Source organism: Chrysemys picta, chromosome 7 (assembly GCF_011386835.1).
Source record: "Chrysemys picta bellii isolate R12L10 chromosome 7, ASM1138683v2, whole genome shotgun sequence".
In the NCBI taxonomy this organism is placed as follows: domain Eukaryota; kingdom Metazoa; phylum Chordata; order Testudines; family Emydidae; genus Chrysemys; species Chrysemys picta.
Window position 1 is genome coordinate 78,726,399 of NC_088797.1, and position 20,170 is coordinate 78,746,568.

The following is a 20,170-nucleotide window of genomic DNA, read 5'->3' on the forward strand; positions in this document are numbered from 1 at the left end:
TTAAATGTACCTTTTGAAAGGAAAAAGATGACTAATGAATCTTTGGCGGTTTAACATGTATACAGAGAATTACAAATGTTAATAGTAAGAACCTTTATTTTATTATACAGATTGTGCCAAGCTATCCAAATAAAGTAGATTATTTGGTTGTATTTCTTCACCTACAAATGTTTATATGCACCTCTTTGACAGGGTTTCAGACTTGCATACAAAGTCTTAATGTTTAGGATAACAGTAAAATAACCTTTCTAGTAAAACTATTTGTTTATGAAAAAGCATAGTTGCCCAGATTTTAAAGGCCATAACCATGTCACTTATTTCTCTTGCCTACGCTATTTTGCTATTACTGGACTTCATTCCTGGCTCTGCTGCTGATTTGCTATGTAATCTTATGCAAGTCTCTTAACTTCCTGTGTCTTTATAATTAAATCACTCGTACAAAGGGATACATTGTTGGAATTATTGTGAAGCACTTTAATGAAAATCTCTATGTAAATGGTGGTATTATGAGCAGATACGGACTTTATGAAAGTAAAAATGGATTACTCTGAGAATAAATATTGACTATTCTAAAAAAAAAAAAAAGTATTTATTTGAAAACACTGCTGTTGGGAAGATACATGGGGCTTCTTACCTGCTTTGAAATGGCTCCTCTCTTCAAAACTGAAAAAGGCATTCTTTTTGAGCCATGCTTCCATTGACAAGACCAGCAATTACATGATGTGCAGTTGTCAGTGTCCTGCCAGGAAGGGCCAGACAAAAAAAATCTTGGTGATCAGTTAAACAAGTAGACAATATATGTATGGCTACGTGCCCTGCAAATGTTTTAATAAAAAAATCTTTCCATTGAGGACATGGACTTCAATGGATTGATACATTTATATTTTTCTTTTAAAATAACATTGTAAAGGGAAGATGAAGTTGAGGAGAGGGGAAACCACTACACTACAGTATTTATTTCAGAGCCAGGGAGCAGATATCTGGGAATCAGAAAGCACAGACTTGGTTATTCTATCACAGGCTCATCAGGGATGAAGCTAGCTGCTTCCAGCCAGGTTGCATTATATGGTTAAAATTGTTTCAGATCTTAAAGTTAGGACAGAGAGAGTGACAAACAGTGATTCATCACACAACTGGGTTTGATCAGTCTTGACGCAGGATTTTTCTCTTGTATGTTTGGCCTAATGATTTGAGGTTTTGTTAAAAAAAAAAAAAAACTTTTATTGTATTTTCCATAGTTAAAATAGATATAATTGAAAGCATGAGAACTTTAGAGAAGATACATTTTCTCTGAATCCTTAATATCAGGAAATGGTGCAAGCCTAGAATTGACAAAGGAATATTGAGCAACACATAATACTGAATCAGTGGGATGAATGGAGATTAGGGTTAGCTACTGGAAACTCAGTAAAATGCAGTTTGACTACTACACAAACCCCTATATTTTTTCTTTTTCTGATTTGATCTATTATACAGTTAATGTCACAAGTAAGGGTATGCCAAAATAAGCGATTGCCTTTCTTAAAACAACTGTGTATGGAATGTCTAGCTTGGTATGGATTTACCTGCCTAAACTTAAACTGTGGGTTGTCCACCAAGAGTCCTAAAGGGAATATTTTAGTGTCTAGTGGTGATTCATGTTTAGTAATCTTATTCAGACGCTGACCTTGTATCTAATATAAGTTATAGATGTATATAATCATCTATGCCCACTCCAAATGTGTGCGAAATTCTCTGTTGTTGAGCAGACATCCTCTCCTTTTGCCACTCTTTTGCATTTTCCTTTCTTTATAGAGATTTCTAAGGTGCTAATCATCACCAAGTCCTCTTTAAGTGTTTGAGGCACTGTTAAGAGGACCCTAGTAATTCAGGGAGAGACCAGGTTAATTGAAGGGAAACGGTGGAAGGTCAATTGAAAGAAACCATAGAAAATATTTAGCAAATCAAATACTGTAATTCTCGTGAAACTACAATGTGCTATTCTGATGACTTTGTAGATTTTCAGTTCCGTCTTTTGCTTGTTTAGTAATCTATTTTATTTTACTGTGTTTTTCTATATACTAATCAGATTTTTATTTTATATTTTATTGATAAGATTTTAAAAAGTATTTAGTGTTGAAGACCACATTTCTTGGGCTCCCAACTTAATATCTTTAAGGGGTATGAGTTTTAGATGTCTCAAGATGACTAGTCACTTTTGTACAACTTTTTATTTCATTATTAAGGGCTTAGTCTAAATTTCTAACAAGAATGTATTTAAATTTCTGAATTCTGCTTATTGCAACTAAAATTATAGGACTATTAAGTAAAACTTCTTCTATTCTTTCTCAAGGTGCTAGTACTGTTATCCATCTGAATAAATCTGTGTTTCTTTGTTTTCTGAGCAGAAGAGAATTCTTTGACAGAAGATTTAAAGGATCATCAGATTACAGTTAAATTTTCTAACTTTCTGTGATCAATTCAGCTTTCTTAGCTTTCTTACTGAGCCTGCTCACAGGAGTACAGTGTGGGAAACCCTCATACTTGCAAAGAAATCAAGTGCTCTGTGATTATCGTTTGCACTGTTGTTAGTCAAGTTTAGGAACCAAATATAATAGTTATTCTTCAATGAGAAACACAGTGAGTTATTTCAATATATTTTGGGACCATCAACCCTGAGTTTTCGTTTAAGTAGTGGATGCTTTGGAGTAGCAATTGAGTAGAGTGAAGTCTTGCAATGGTGGATTCTGCTTGTCAGTATCCTATAATTATTGTACCAACCTTTAAAAGAGAAAATGACCCTGGGACAATTCTGAGAAAGCTGGGTCTTTGAGGCCTCCTTTGGGATGATGGGAAGGGAGAGCAATTCTTAGTGTTCAAATTTAAGAAGATAGGAACTTCCATAACAGACCTGTGGTCCTTCTTAGCCAGTAACCTGTTTGACAGTGGCCACCGCCTGATACTTCGAAGGCAATGTGCTACAAACGCTGAAGTGGGCAGTTATGGAATAACCTGCCCATAACGAAAAGTTCTTTCTAAACCCATTCCAACACTGGCTTATATTCTGAAGCATGAGGGTTTATATCTCTTCCAAACTTCTAGGGTAGATTTTTATTTTTTCATTCCTACTACTGTAACTCTAGATGTTCTTGTTAGCCTCATAAATGCAAAATACTGTTTTGAATCCTGCTGAGTTCCTGATCTCAGTGACATATTGTTGCAATAACTTCCAAAGGCTGTCTGCTGTGGCTTTTTTTTGTTTTTGTGTTTTTTCAAAACCCTCCTTTTATCAGTTTTAAATTTGTGGCCTTTCAATTTCTTGAAATGTTCCCTTGTTTCTTATGTTAGCAGTAAGCATAAGATTTTGTCATGCAGCTCACGGATTCTATGACTTTCAAAAACCTCTGTGGCATTTTCTGCTTCAGCCCTGCACCCTGGGGTGGTGCGGTCCCCACAGCTCTCAGCTGCCGAGGGTGTCGTCAAAGACTTATAGGATCCAGGCTCTCTCTGCTCCATTTGGTCCCTGGGAGTTAGCCCCCTTCAATGTGACAGCCCTCTCCGATGGTTGCTCTAGCTCTTTGGAGTTATGCCCTTTGGCACCTCCACCTTCTGGGACTGCACCCCTGAGCCTGCAACACGCCTGTCTCTTTCCATAAGCTCCCTCAGGGAGTCCACTTGCTCTGGACCCCCAGGGCCTCAACACCCAGAGGAGCAATGCAACCCCGATCTCTAGACAGCCCTGACTCTCAGCCAGCATAAAACAGAAGGGCTTATTGTACGTTTGAACACAGCACAGGAAGTTCTCAGGACCTCAAGCATAGAAAGTCTCAGCACCCTCCATCTGGGTCTGTCCAGCATCCAGGTGGGCTCAGGCCCCTCTTTGTCTCCAGTTCAGAGGCATCCTCCTTCCAGCCGATCAGGTTTTTTGTTGTGTGTTCCATCCCCTGGTGAAGCCCCATCCAATCAATCAATCAATCCTTTCACTCACCAGAAGAAAACCACCTTCCTCATTTATTTGGCATAATAATTGATCATCTGACAGGCAGGAAACCTAAGCAGAGCTGTAGCCCTGCAACCAAATTGCCTGCACAATTACCCCGCTTGGGACTCAGACAGTCTTCCAATTTACATAATTCTGATAAGCAGGAATCCTCTTCCCCTATCCACACCTTTCCAAAACAATTCAGCTTTGTAGTAAGTGGGTGAAACAGCCATTGACCCCTCTAGAGTTGCACTTGCTTACACCAGTATTGAATTTAACCCAATATGTTTAGTAATTTAAGTACTTGTGTAATTAAAGTGCATGTAAATACCCATATTATTTATCACTTGCTACTGTTTGGCTGATCTGGTTAAGTTTGAAATCTACTCCTGCTTCTCTCTTGCTTGTTTTCAGCACAGTGTGTGGCTCTATATTGATCCCTGCCCAATAAAAGCCTTCCATTGCCACATCCATCAAACTCTCGCTAGGCTAGTCCCGCACCAGCATCAACTTCCTGGACACCACAATCCGCTTCAGCAGTGAAACCATACAGACAACTACAGTATATAGATAAAACCCACAGATCACCACACCTAACTTCTGAGATCCAGTAACCACTCCAGACACACCAATAAATCTGTTATCTACAGCCAGGTGCTCAGATACCACAGCGTATGCTCTCAGGAGAAAGCCTGGGATACATACCTTAACATATCTAAACCCGCTTTCACCAAACAAAGATACTCCACCAGAGTAGACCATTGCATCATGGAATGGGCCACCCAAATACCCTTAGAGAACCTGCTTCAATACAGAAATAAAATCCCTCTGACTGCACACCCCTAGTTGTCACCTAGCCCCCCACTCTGGAACCCGTATGAGATGTCATTAAACTACTACAACCATACTTGATGGGACCACATCCTGAAAGAAATCTTTTGCAACCCCACTTTCTGGCCTTCAGACAACTCACCAAGCTCATCATCAGAGCAAGTTCCCTACAGACTGGGACCCACCAACTCAAATCGGCACCAGACCCTGCCAGAACAACAGATGTAAAACCGGCAGACATATCTCTAGTGCTAGGATGATCAATACCCCCTGCGACACACCTTTTCAAGATCCATGGGTTGTTCTCATGCCAGTCAGATGTGGTATACCTCATCCAATGCACTAAATGCTCCAATAACTATGTGGGTGAAACCTGACAATCACTGTGCTCTCAAATGAACTCTCACAGAAAAATGATGAGACAAAAATACAGTATTACCCAGAGGCAAACACTTTTCACAAAGTGGTCACTCCGTATCTGACCTCTCAATCATTATCCTCACAGGGAACCTGCACAGCACCTTCCAAAGACGAGTCTGATACCTTAGATTCATAACTTTGCATAAACAGTAAAAATCATGATCTTAATAAAGACACTGGATCTAATGGTTTATTACAACAATCTGTAACCCTCCAACCCCTCTATTTTGGTCCTGTGACTGCAGAGATGTTAACTGGCCACTTAACTTCGAATGATCCCTTAGAATGTGTTAACTACTTATGCTAAATAATCCATTCCACCTTGTTTTAGCCGTTTTAGGTGTGACTTTCCAAGACCAGACCACTCAAAAGCTTGTCTCCTTCACCAGTAGAAGTTGGTCCAATAAAAGATATTACCTCAACCACCTTGTCTTTTGATTGCCACACACGATTGGTTTTTTTGTGTGGATTGCGTCTCAGTTTGTTTCAGGAAAAAAGTATCACTAGATGGCTAGCATTTTGGTTTCCAAAATATGAGACAACCATGAAACCAAAATAAAAGAATGTAATGTAAGAGGCAGAATCTCACTATGGCATAGTTCTAGGATTTGTCTGAATTTAACTACTTTGTGCTTGATAAATAGTAAATCTTCATCTTTTTCCTTTTTCTAAAATTCTGTAAGGCTCTTTCAGTTCTGTTATAGAATTCAGTTAAAAAATTAAAGCAAATGATCATAAAATAAAAAGTTTCAGAGTAGCAGCCGTGTTAGTCTGTATCCGCAAAAAGAAGAACAGGAGGACTTGTGGCACCTTAGAGACTAACAAATTTATTAGAGCATAAGCTTTCGTGGACTACAGCCCACTTCTTCGGATGCATATGCATATGCATCCGAAGAAGTGGGCTGTAGTCCACGAAAGCTTATGCTCTAATAAATTTGTTAGTCTCTAAGGTGCCACAAGTCCTCCTGTTCTTCTTTTTGATCATAAAATATGTAATAGTCATAATTTGTTTTTATGCAACCTCAGTCTCACTCTCCAGATTGCAAGAACTAAGTTGTACTAAAGTAGATGACTGTCTGGTGTATGTGTTTGAAGTTTACTTTTGATTACAGGATGATTACATCAAGAAATGTAATTTAAATTCTTTTAAAGCTGATTGTTAGGAGTAACCCACATTTCTCGAAAGAAAATAATGAAAACAGGAAGCTTTTTAAGTAGTAAAAATAGTTTAGAAGACTAAAATAACTGTGAAACTGAATGAGTGTATTGCTGCAAAAATGAAGAAAGAGATGCAACTGTGCAATAAAGAAGCATGTTCCTATTTCTTTTTTTACATATTGCACACGGTTTCCAAACTTATGTAGGAGATTATTTGATAACTGATTATAACATTTACAGTAAACTTTACTAATCTGAGTTGGATGATAGTGATAGTATATAAAATGAGAAATCCCTGTAATATCTGCTCTGAGATTATGGACTCATAGAACATACTTAATTTATATGCACCCAGACCTGGCTGTCTTGGTAAACTGATGGTATTCTGTTTCGCCTAATGTTCTCTAATCACAACAAAGGCTTTATGAAAAAGTAGGGTAACTGTCTCTCATGTTAAGGGTCAGAGGAAATAAATAGGACATTAGCCTCGATATTGTAAAATGTAGTAAAAATGTAGGCTTGCATTTTCAAAAGAGCTTAAAGGAGGTAGGCAGCCAACTCCTATTCACTTTGTCTTTCAAAATTGACTCCTAGACTCTTTTGAAAATCCCAAATGTGTGTCTTTCCTGTACCCCCAAATGTGCACACCTTTTAGATTACAGGTTTGAATTTAATTTTGGTCTGACATAAAGATATAGAAGGATTTTCCTCCTAATATTGTTCCAAATACAGAATTCCATATTTTTATTGAGTGGACAAGGGAATAGTGGTGTGTAGCTTTTATTCCAATGAGGTTTTTCCCCCCTGCCAGCCACTTACATAGCTGATTTTTCTCTTTAGCATCCCACCCTCCTTGTTTTATTGTCTTTTTTTTTTTTTACTCTTTCCTCCCACCTAATCATATATAGTGAAAACAAGAATAAACTTGTCATCAAAAAAGAGAGATTCAAGAGATAGTGAATAATAATATTGGAAACAAATGGTTATATATATATAACAAAATCATAACAGGCTTGCTAGAGACTAAACTTAAACTTCTTTAGACCAGAGGATAATGGTTAGTTCTCACCCAAGGTTGTTTCCAGTGTTTTCGACCAAGCCTGGTTGAGATCCCACTTCCATGAAGCAAATCAGATGTCCATTCACTTCCTAAGTGAGGGATGTCCATGTCATCTTTGCCTCCCAAATATAATGGAAGAAACTTTTGAAGTGAACTTCTCCCCACCCACCCCCGCCTCCCTCTCGTGTTTTTCTTCCTGTTAGATTCTTTCGGAACTCTCTTTTGTAATCTTTCATTTGCTTTCAGTTCAGACCATTGATAGAACCATTGTGAATGAGAAGACTCAGTTTACATGTAAACAGATAGATGGTTAATCGTCCTGTTTCTGACAGAAAACCTGTTTTTGCTGGTGACCAACCTCCCAATACAGATTTAAAAAACATATGCTGACTCCTTACATACATTTCACAATGATATTGGATGACCGATGTGATGCCAGCTTTTTGTTTGAGATCTCACATAACATTCTTAGGTGAACCAGACCATAGATACTAGATTCAGGAAATTCCTGTAACCATGATACACCCCCTTGCCAGTTGGCATTAAGAGGTTCTTTCATCACAGTGGTCATGGGCTCCAGTTTTCTGAAATAACCCACCTAAGGGACTGAAAAATGCATTTAAGAAACTTTTCTGATTTTTCCATTGTGATGAGCAAAGTTCTCCTTCCTCCCTGCCCCCCAGAAGCACAGGGTTTGGCCATCACTGTCTGTATAGAGGCCTTTTGCCTCTACATTGACTCCTAGCTAAGCGACTTTAACATTGTCTGCAGTGGAGCTGCGCTGTCAAAGGCTCCCATTATGGTCACTGCCTGCAGAACCCTCCATTGGTGGACAGGGACATTGAACAGAACTCATAAGTTTTTGCTGATTTGCCTTTGAAGAGAACGTGGCAGAATGTGGTTGGCCTTTCTAGGCTCTTTTCAGCTTCAGAGCCTGAATTTTATTGTCTATGTGGAGAATGGCTTCCACTAAATCGGGAGGGACAGGAAGAGCATAGCACAGTACCATTGTTTCCCCTTCTGTACTTGAGTAGACTTGCCTATGCTTTAAAGGGTTTGCTAGTTTATTTTTTTTAAACTCGTACGTTCTTTGGTAGTTCCAAAAGTGTGACCACTTCAAATACTGAGTGAGATTTCAAACAACTGAGATTTCAAACTGCTATGTGCTCCAGTCTTTCCTTTGTGAAGTCAATTGCATACAAATGAAGTCAATGTGAGTGGGAGTTTTGGTTGATCTATAACTCAGATTTCTTACCAGTGGATTTCTTCACATCTGGACTGGAGGCTGCTCAGAAATATGTATATATTCCTGATAGAATTTCACTCTGTTGGAAATGTCTTCCTCCAGCTGAATTTTATTATCCCATAGTTGCTGAAACACATACAAAGTGTAGTACAGTGAGTCCTGGCTGATATTTTCACTTTTTCCACATGGTGTGCTAATCTAGAAATTGTGACTGTAGAGGAATTCTATTATTGATTTGGGCAGCAGAGAGTATACATTTAGGAATTCTTAAATTAGTGCATCTGTCCAGGATGTTGCTACTCTACGGGACCAATGAATGTTGGAATGTTTTCTGGTTCTCTTAATGTATTCATTTTACTTTTTGAAGTGGTCTGGTTATTTATTTTGGGAATTTAATTTTATACACACACACATACACACACACACACACTCTCTCTCTCACTCATTTTGGACAGTGCCAAGATAGATTAATTTGTACTGTTTGTCTTTTTTTTTTCCACTTGCTGATTGGAATTTTTTTTGTCAAAATGTCTAGCTCAATAAATAAATACTTTAAAAAATTATTTTTTATAAAAAGGTATTCAAAAGCACTTACTGTACAAATTGCATTGTTTGAGTTATAAAAATATTTCTGTTGGTATAATTGAAAAGGAAGCCATTAAAACTATATGAAATATTACATATTATTAAATTGTAAGGCATGAGAGCACAATAGCAAATCACTTACTGAACAATAAATAGCCTAATCCTCTATTGGAATAAATTCATGTAGCTCCTTTGAAGTGAGTGCAGTCACATCAGATGAGGATGTGGCCCACAAAATTGGAATTTTTTTTTGCAAGATAACTTGTATTTTTCTGTTAATGTTCAGAGGGTGAACATTTTATAGGCAAGTTGCAAGCCACATCAGCTGACTTCAGAAAAATAGGAATTCTAGCACTTTGAAAGGATGCATGAGCTGCTAAATCCAATAAGCAAAAGATTTTTTGGACTATAAACTATTCTAGGGATAACATTTCTTCTTCAAATTTAAAATAACTAAAGAATAGTGAAACATAAACTTAGGCAACATGTACTGAATACAGCAGAAGTAATTTAGTCTGTAAGCATTCAAAATGAGCCTGTTAATATTCTAGGATTTATGTAAAAATACTTTGAATTAAGAAAACAGATTTTTTGTCACTATGAGCCTGATCAAACGCCCACTGAAGTCATTGGGGTCATTCCCTTGACTCCAGTGGCGCTGGATGAGGCCACTGAAGTGTGACTTCCTTGGTTCCTACTTGCAATCTTTTAGGCTGTTTGGAATCACGAGACATCAACCTCCTGTCCTCACACACACAAACCCACCTCAAAACCCCCTTATCATTAACTATACTTTTCAAATGTATTTACTAGGGCATGTGTAAAAAAGATGAATATGATCTCACCAAAAAAGGAACGCTAGATAATATAGAATGATGGGGGGCAGGGAGTTGCATTTTAAATTAACTTTTTTTTTTCTTTTAACAGATTATGGAAGAAACGAACACACAGATTGCTTGGCCATCCAAGCTGAAGATTGGGGCAAAGTCCAAAAAAGGTATATTCACTTTTTACTTCCATATTTTTAAAAAATTGATTTTTTTGTGTGTGGGAAAGTCAACACTGAAGTAACAGCATTTAATTTAATCACAGATAAGGTGATTTCCCATAATATTAGACCTTAAAGCTTTGTTTAATCTTTTTATTTTTCTTGGATAAGTGTTGATTCTCTACTCATATGAATTGTCTTGTAAGCTTTAGAAGTTTAGCTGACATTGTGTAGCAATTTATTTTAAATTACAAAAGTAGTCTAGAACTCTAAATGTGTTTGAAGCTTTTGACTGGCTGTCAATGTAATCATGGATGTGTCTACAATTTTGTCTAAATTTGTAAGTCCAAATTAACACAATATAAGCAGTGTGATTTTTTTATTTTCTTTATGGAACTGGACACTGATTGTATTTAAGATCAATAGGTCAAGGAATCAAACTGTTGTCGGAATGGGTGAGTGTGTGTCACCTGATTTCTATTGAAGCAATACTTGAATTAAAACTCTGTCACTCTGCCTCCTTATTGAGGTTGCAGGAAAAAAAATCCCGATATGTAGAAAGAATAGTAATTATGGCAGGCGACCAGCTTGGCTAAACAGTGAAATCCTTGCTGATCTTAAACTCAAAAAAGAAGCTTACAAGAAGTTGAATGACAGATGACCAGGGAGGAGTATAAAAATATTGCTCAGGCATGCAGGAGTGAAATCAGGAAGGCCAAATCGCATTTGGAGTTGCAGCTAGCAAGAGATAAGAGTAACAAGAAGGGTTTCTTCATGTATGTTAGCAACAAGAAGAAAGTCAAGGAAAGTGTGGGCTCCTTACTGAATGAGGGAGGCAACCTAGTGACAGAGGATGTTGTCACAGAGTATTGGGGGACTCAGGGCCCTGCACCCCCGGCTTCCTGCGATTCACCATGACTCTCAGCCAGCCAGTAAAGCAGAAGGTTTATTTGGATGACAGGAATACAGTCCAAGACAGGTCTTGCAGGCACAGACAACAGGGCCCCCCCCAGTTAGGTCCAGCTTGGGGTCCCAGGGCATCCCAGCCCACCCCCCTTTGGGGGGTCAGAGCCATCTCTGTCTCCCAGCCATCTCTCCAGCCCGCTTCCAGCACACTGCCTTCAGCGACCCCTCCCACAGCCTTTGTTCAGTTTCCCGGGCCAAGGTGTCACCTGGCCTCCAACCCCTTCCTGGGTTCTCATGTTACACGCTCAGGTATTCGCCTTCAGGCAGACTCCCATCCTCCATTGCAGACTATCCTAGCCACACTCCCCTGTCAGCATTCACACACCACAGTAAGAACAGTCCCAGTTCGTCACAGATGTGGAAAAAGCTAATGTACTCAATGACTTTTTTGCCTCGGTCTTCACGAGCAAGGTCAGCTCCCAGACTGCTGCACTGGACAGCACAGTATGGGGAGAAGGTGACCAGCCCTCTGTGGAGAAAGAAGTGGTTCGGGACTATTTAGAAAAACTAGATGAGCACAAGTCCATGGGGCCGGATATGCTGCATCCGAGGGTGCTAAAGGAATTGGTGGATGTGATTGCAGAGCCATTGGCCATTATCTTTGAAAACTCATGGCGATCGAGGGAGGTCCCGGATGACTGGAAAAAGGCTAATGTAGTGCCTATCTTTAAAAAAGGGAAGGAGGAGGATCCGGGGAACTACAGGCCAGTCAGCCTCACCCCAGTCCCTGGAAAAATCATGGAGCAGGTCCTCAAGGAATCAATTCTGAAGCACTTAGAGGAGAGGAAAGTGATCAGGAACAGTCAGCCTGGATTCACCAAGGGCAAGTCATGCCTGACTAACCTAATTGCCTTCTATGAGGAGATAACTGGCTTTGTGGATGAGGGGAAAGCAGTGGATGTGTTATTCCTTGACTTTAGCAAAGCTTTTGATACAATCTCCCACAATATTCTTGCCAGCAAGTTAAAGAAGTATGGGCTGGATGAATGGACTATAAGATGGATAGAAAGCTGGCAGATCGTCGGGCTCAATGGGTACTGATCAACGGCTCCATGTCTAGTTGGCAGCCGGTTTCAAGCGGAGTGCCCCAAGGGTCGGTCCTGGGGCCGGTTTTGTTCAATATCTTCATTAATGATCTGGAGGATGGCGTGGACTTGCACTCTCAGCAAGTTTGCAGATGACCCTAAACTGGCAGGAGTGGTAGATACGCTGGAGGATAGGGATAGGATACAGAGGGACCTAGACAAATTAGAGGATTGGGCCAAAAGAAACCTGATGAGTCCTGCACTTAGGATGAAAGAATCCCATTCACTGTTACAGAGTAGGGACCGAGTGGCTAGGCAGCAGTTCTGCAGAAAAGGACCTATGGGTTACAGTGGATGAGAAGCTGGGTATGAGTCAACAGTGTGCCCTTGTTGCCAAGAAGGCTAACGGCATTTTGGGCTGTATAAGTAGGGGCATTGCCAGCAGATCGAGGGACGTGATCATTCCCCTCTATTCCGCATTGGTGAGGCCTCACCTGGAGTACTGTGTCCAGTTTTGGGCCCCACACTACAAGAAGGATGTGGAAAAATTGGACAGAGTCCAGCGGAGGGCAACAAAAATGATTAGCGGGCTGGAGCACATGACTTATGAGGAGAGACTGAGGGAACTGGGATTGTTTAGTCTGCAGAAGACAAGAATGAGGAGGGATCTGATAGCTGCTTTCAACTACCTGAAAGGGGGTTCCAAAGAGGATGGATCTAGACTGTTCTCAGTGGTACCAGATAACAGAACAGGGAGTAATGGTCTCAAGTTGCAGTGGGGGAGGTTTAGGTTGGATATTAGGAAAAACTTTTTCACTAGGAGCGTGGTGAAGCACTGGAATGGGTTACCTAGGGAGGTGGTGGGAATCCCCTTCCTCAGAGGTTTTTAAGGTCAGGCTTGACAAATCCCTGGCTGGGATGATTTAGTTGGGATTAGGTCCTGCTTTGAGCAGGGAGTTGGACTAGATGACCTCCTGAGGTCCCTTCCAACCCTGATATTCCATGATTCTATGATTCACAGTGTTGAGGGCATTTTGGTTGACGCTGGTGCACAGATGAAAGTAAACATGAGAAAGCCAAGATGGATTGTCCGTAAATCTATTTGAAATGTAAGGGAAATGTTTGTCAAAAGGGAAGAATATTGATAGATGGACTTTTTCAGTGTTGCAAACAATTAGTTCAACTACTTTTTGTGGTTATTTTATGTTTATGGTGGCAAAGTAGAGGATATCAGAAAATGGAGTTAGGTTCTCACATTTGCAAACTTCTTTAAATCTCTGATAAATGGTAGACTCTTAAACTTTCGTTTCATAAACCAAAATGGTCATATTCCTGTAACCTTTTCAACAGAGGAAGAACTCATGAGAGGACAAAAAGGTCTGTTCATAAAGGTGCAGGCTCTTATTTTTTTAACGAGCCAGAGAGACTTCCTAAGAGAGATTTCCCCCCTCTCCCCATATGCTTCCTGGAGACAGAAAGCACATCTATGTGTTTAGGAATGCATACCACTTAAGGAAAGAATAGCTAGATGGAAAGCATAAGGGAAAAATTTCTTTAGTGGTAGTCAGAGTGGTGAGGATCACATAGGTAGGAAAGGAATGCTTACAATCAGTGGTAAAAAGCAAAGTCTCCATGAAGACCTGTTCTCCACCTGAATCCTCTTCTGCTTACTTTAGGCTCAATATTTCATGACTTTCACAAGCTGCTATAGCCTGAGATGTAAATGAGAAGGCGGTGGGGGGAGGGGGAGTTTCCTTGCGTCGTTTTAACAGAATTTAAAAAAAAAGGTAAAGGGAAAGCAGTACATGTAATACTGTTTAGATTTTAATTGATACAATATTTGATATTTGGTCTTGCATGCAAAATTAATTCAAATCTGCCTGGATATCCACACAGTTATGTGGAAATGTGGCCGAAAGCCATGAACAAAGGGTAGAGCAATAGCAATGTATTGAGTTCTGGCTTGTGTTTGGGTTGTCACAGTTACCAAGCTAACTGCACTGCTGTCTCCTCTTGGGGTGGAGCCCTACAGATGTTATGCATCAGGCCCTTTACCTGTCTGGGTGGAATTCTGCAATTCCCTCATTTTCAAACTAGGACCTGGGTACAGTCTCCTGGCTACCAACTGTGACAATTCAGTAAGTGTAACTGGGGCTGGACCCTGCAAGTGTTTCTCTTCGGGGAGCCTGTAATAGCATACATTTGCAGTGAGACAGAAAGTTTCCTCAAAACAAAGCCTGATTTATTTTGCCCAACAGGTAGGTTCAGTGCTTTGAGAAGTGGATTTTAAAATAAGCACACATGCTTCCTTACCTAAGCGTAACCTCTCCATCCACAGACATCTCAGGCATATCGGGCTTATTCTCCATTTCTGAGTTGGGAGGAACATCCTAAAATGCTTCAGCCTTGTCTCTGAATGTTTGACTGTCAGTCTTTTCACTCACGCATCCTGGCCAGCAACTTTCAGCTTACCTCAAATTCTCCTTTTTCTAAGGTCTGTGAGCTTTTTGAGTTCCTTTTCATCCCAGGCTTAGTAAAGAGCAAAACGTTGTTGCCTTGATGGGAGCCAGGTAGGTATATTCTCTCATCAGTTGATGGCCCAGTTAGCTTAACTCCTTTGAAGCTGGGTACCTGAGAGGCTGTCATATCTGTGTCATTGCACCTTTCCTGCATGGCTGCTCAACAACCCCTTTACAGCTTTGATTTAGCTCTATGCATTCATATAAGACAATATCACACAATTGAACAGGGAAACAGTTACAGATAATAGCCATAGGAAATAATAGACATTTTTCCAGTTCATCACATGGGGAACAGTGCTAAGTGTTGGTGACTTGAACATCTTCATTAATGAACTAGGAGAAGAAATAAAAAGTGAATTAATGAAGTTTGCTTATGACATTAAATTAGAAGTAAGGGGGAATGCCACTGAGAGAAGAGAAATAAAAAGGGTTATAGAGATTAGAAACATGAGCAGAAAATAACAATGAAATCTAGGTTGGAAAAATGCAAACTAATACAACTGAGGAAATATAGTCCAAAGCATGCACACATAATGAGAATGAGAAACTTGGAAAATCTTAATGCCAAAAGAAACTTAGTGTGGTGGTAGATTGCCAATGAGACATTTCTACAATGTGATACACCATTAAAAGTGGTCAGTGAGGTTTTGGGCTACATGGTGTGAGCAGCATCAGATTTGTATCCTCTGATCAGTCATTGTATATGTGGGAGATTGTGTACATACACACAAGATAGTACATTACAATAATATGTAGGGAGAAAACCTATCACTAGGGGTTCCTAAATTTTAGATAGGATGGCCACATTTTAATAGTCCACACTGTTTCCCATCCCATTTACGTTTGAATAAATTGCCCATTTGCAGCCACAGCAATTGTTTATATGGAAAAATAATACTGGCAAAGTGTTTGATGTATCTTGACTTCATTTCATAAAATTTAGCAGCTGGAATTGAGAAGGAGAGTCTGCACAGTGTAACCAGCCAACTGTCTGTGGGCAGACTCAATGTTCTGAGACCTCTGACTGGGAAATGAGTATCTAATTAGCAGTCATTTTGTTGGGGAGGAACAGGAGTAAGGCTTATAGAAAAGCTATAGAAAATAATTGTTGATCCACAGACTGACAGGCAGAAAACTTTTAGTACTTTGAATGGCGATACCCCGCACCACATTTATCTTGTGCTCTAAATCCTAGGACAGTATTTCACTATCACCAAATTAGTAAATTTTACTAGTAAAGATGGTCTAAAATTTTGGTAGGCTAGTACTTGGTAGATGTATTTTGTGGCTTTTTGTTATTGATCTAAACCCCCCCCCCCCCTATAATCAGGAAAACATCCTTATTGTGTGCTTTTCAATCTAGCATGAAAATAATTTATGGTTTACTACAGTATTTTCTCACTAATGTTGTATCATCTGGCTTTTATGATCGGCAGTTATTAATGTTATTACAGGAATGACTGGTTGTATATTGTCTTGTTAATATGTTAGACATGAGCATTAACACTTGTAATGCAAAGTGTACATACTAGGGTGCATTGTGGTTCAGTAGATAGGGCATGGTAGTCAGGAGACCCAGCTATATTTTCTGGTACTGCAGATAAGTTGTGGTGTGGGAGGAACCACTGCACAAAGGTTAAGTGACCTGAAAAAGGGTAAGTCACTTAACCTCTTTCTTCTTAGGCTGTGAAATGTTGATAAAGCTTTGAGATCCATGGTCAGAAAGTGCTATGTATGATTATTACTAAGGATGGTAATTTATTAATACATGATAGCAAACTTGATATATACCCCCCTAAATAGTTGATTCACAGAATATTTTATGTTTGGACCTTCCATCTGTTTGGAATGTAAGGAATTTGCCTATTGAAGATCCTGTTTTTAACAAAATTGCTAAAATATCTTGTATGACTTCACAAAAGCCAGAATTCACAAGTTAATTACTGACTCTCAACTGTTCTATAAAGATCAAAACAGAGGAATTTCCTGCTCTAACAAGTAACAGATGCTTTAGTGTGTGTTGTTATGAAGAGGAGCTGAGGATAAAACATTTTGAAATACATGTGTTTGTTTATTTTCCAAACAAATATAATTTTTCCAAACACTAAAATAAGTTTTGAAGGAAACCATGTGTTCAGATTTTGTCAGTTAGAAGTAGTTATTTGCAAACTTTTGGGAGAGAGTGAGAAATGAGTGACAGCCGTTAGTAATGATAGGACGATGCATAGTCCCTCACTACAAGGGGATATAATGGGCGGAATTGTTTCTTGTATATTCATATGCCTTATTTGCACATTTTTGGGGATAGTGAACGATAAAGGTAAAATCTGATGTCTTGAACTTTGTTTTGTCTACGTCAAGGAAGCTAAAAATGTGCTCTTGTACTTAAGACCAAGTTACATTTCTTGAAGCAGGTATTTCACAGGTTTCAGGTCTTTATTAATTGGGTGATTAAAGATCTGTGAAAGTATTACTGCTTTCCCTGCCTTCGTTAATGTGGTGGTATTCTGTAGAGGTGCCCACCCTTTTTTATTTTTTTTATTTTATTTATTTATGTATTTATTTATTTATTAAGTCTGAACACTTATGGGACAATTTAATCATACCAAGTCTCATGACTTTTTCAAGACTGGCAATTTCACCCCAGCTTTGTGGTCCTTTGTGACACAGGAACACCAAAGCTTCTTTTCTGAGTGTGACTTTTGCGAGAGCCTTGAAGAAGAGTACATGCAGCAGGCCTTGGGCATCTAAAGCTCTGACCTGGTGAGACTAATCAATCAGCAGGGAGAGATGAGGGTGGAGGAAGATGCCCCTTACTAAGGAGTCAAGGGGCAGGTAACAATGAGCCAGTGGGAAAAGGTGATGAGAGAAAGCCGGGGAGTATGGGGAGAGTCAGGGTGCAGGGAGGGCTCTGGATACTCCTCACTCCCCTAAATGCTATGCCAGCTCATCAGTTACTCTCTTCCATTGACCATATTACTGCCAGCTCCCTCTCTCCATCCTTACCCTGCCCCAGCTCATCCCACTGCCCAGACCTCTTGCTGATCACCAAAGACCCTACTTCCAGTTCAGTCTTCTAACCTTGCTCCCCTACCCTAGTGGTTACTTAAGAGAGGGAAGTGGATTTCCATACCTATTATCCAGCCGGGAGACCAGTCTGCATTTTTGTGTTGACATTATGTGCATATAAAGTTGAGGCAAGAACATCCCATGATGGCCCCAAAATATTATTTAATTATATGGCACAATTATTAAGCTAATACCATGATTTTGGCCAGGGGGTATCACTCATGGTTTTGAATTGTTGGGGTTGGCACTATTACTGATGTGCACACAAGCTTCCATTAATGTTAAAGGGAGTTGCCTGTGCGTCAGCAGCAGAATATAGACTTCTTGAGCGTTTCCACTTTTTTATGGCCATTTAAATTCCTTTGTTCAAAATCCGTTAAGTAGGCAAATTGTGATTTTAGTTGGATTCTTGTAATTCAAGCACACTGCTGTTTCATCAGTGCTGCCAAATTTGCAAGAGAATTTGAAATTGTGTAAAGTTCTTCTCCTCATTATGAGACTCATAATTAAGGGCACACTTCCATAATGTCAAAATAATGAAAAAGTAATTGTATACATCCTTAAGAATGCTTTGTGAATGCAATTTTGAAGAGTGATATGAGCTGTTGATTTACATTTAATTCTAGGATAAGATTTTTCAAAAGCACCCATATCCTATTTTCAAAAGTGACTGAAGCACTTTGGAGCCTAAGTTCCATTGACTTTCAATGAGACTTGGACTTCTAAGTGCCCAAATCACTTTTGAAAATGAGACTTAGGTATTGTCTGCATGGTATGGGTATGAATTTACAGTGCACCTTTTTGCCATGCAGTAACATCCTGTGTGGACACTACTGCAGTGTATTGAAAGTCCCAGAGTCCAGCTTTAGCTCACAACTATTTGAAAGCATAGTACAACAAGCTGCACTCTAGGATTTTTAGCATGCTGTAGCAGTGTTCATGGGGGATGTTGCTTTGTAGAAAAGAACCTGGGAATTACAGTGGACGAGAAGCTGGATATGAGTCAGCAGTGTGCCCTTGTTGCCAAGAAGGCCAACGGCATATTGGGCTATGTTAGTAAGAGCATTGCCAGCAGATCGAGGGAAGTGATTATTCCCCTCTATTCGGCACTGGTGAGGCCACACCTGGAATATTATGTCCAGTTTTGGTCCCCCCCACTACAGAAGGGATGTGGACAAATTGGAGAGAGTCCAGCGGAGGGCAACAAAAATGATTACGGGGCTGGGACACATGACTTACAAGGAGAGGCTGAGGGAACTGGGGGTATTTAGTCTGCAGAATAGAAGAGTGAGGGGAGATTTGATAGCAGCCTTCAACTACCTGGAGAGGGGTTCCAAAGAGGATGGAGCTAGGCTGTTCTCAGTGGTGGCAGATGACAGAACAAGGAGAAATGGTCTCAAGTTGCAGTGAGGGAGGTCTAGGTTGGATATTAGGAAACATTATTTCACTAGGAGGGTGATGAAGCACTGGAATGGGTTACCTAGGGAGGTGGTGGAATCTCCATCCTTCGAGGTTTTTAAGGCCCAGCTTGAAAAAGGCCTGGCTGGGATGATTTAGTTGGTGTTGGTCCTGCTTTGAGCAGCGGATTGGACTAGATGACTTCCTGAGGTCTCTTCCAACCCTAATCTTCTATGATTCTATGTGGCAGACTAGTGTGGTATAAATTCAAACCTGGCTTGCCACTCAGTAGCTATCCATATAGATGAACCCTCAGTCTCCTAAATCACTGAAGTGGGTTTGAAAATGTTACTCCTACTCTTTTTTTTCCCCTCCCTTATTTGGTGAATATTTTCTTACCATTTCCCTAGTGCAGCGGTTCTCAACCTTTTTCTTTCTGAGTCCCACCAAACATGCTATAAAAACTCCATGGCCCAGCTGGGCCACAACTGGTTTTCTGTATATAAAATCCAGAGTCAGCGTTAAGGGGTAGCAAGCAGGGCAGTTGCCTGGGTCCCCACACCACAGGGGTCCTCACATAGCTAAGTTGCTTCAGGCTTTGACATCAGCGCTGGGTGGTCGTGCTCAGGGCCCCAGGCTGCAGTCCTGCACGGTGGGGCTTCAGCTTTCTTCCCTGGGCTGTGGTGAGTCTAACACCGGGCATGCCTGGAGGACCACCTGAAACCTGCTTGTGGCCCCCCAGGCGGCCCCGGACCCCAGGTTGAGAACCACTGCCCTAGTGCACAGGCAGAGAAGATGTCAGGAAAGAAGCACCCACAAGAAGTAGTATGTCTGATTAAGTAAAGTATTGGAGGAGTGCATGAGGAGGAAGAGAGAGGACCTAAAATACAATTGCATTGATGGTATAAGTGATGGAAATGAATCACTGTGGGTTAGCAATG

The 20,170-nt window shown here is 40.2% G+C and overlaps 1 protein-coding gene across 3 annotated transcripts in view; it reads left to right on the top strand.

Annotated features, from left to right (window-relative positions):
• The window catches only part of BICC1 (BicC family RNA binding protein 1), a 207,755-nt gene that overhangs the window by 87,727 nt on the left and 99,858 nt on the right, over positions 1–20,170 (top strand). For all 3 annotated transcript variants that reach the window (XM_042854730.2, XM_005307461.5, XM_065551853.1), the window contains one exon: positions 10,189–10,258. In XM_042854730.2, the coding sequence (XP_042710664.1) occupies positions 10,189–10,258 (70 nt within the window). The remainder of the gene's footprint in view (positions 1–10,188; positions 10,259–20,170) is intronic.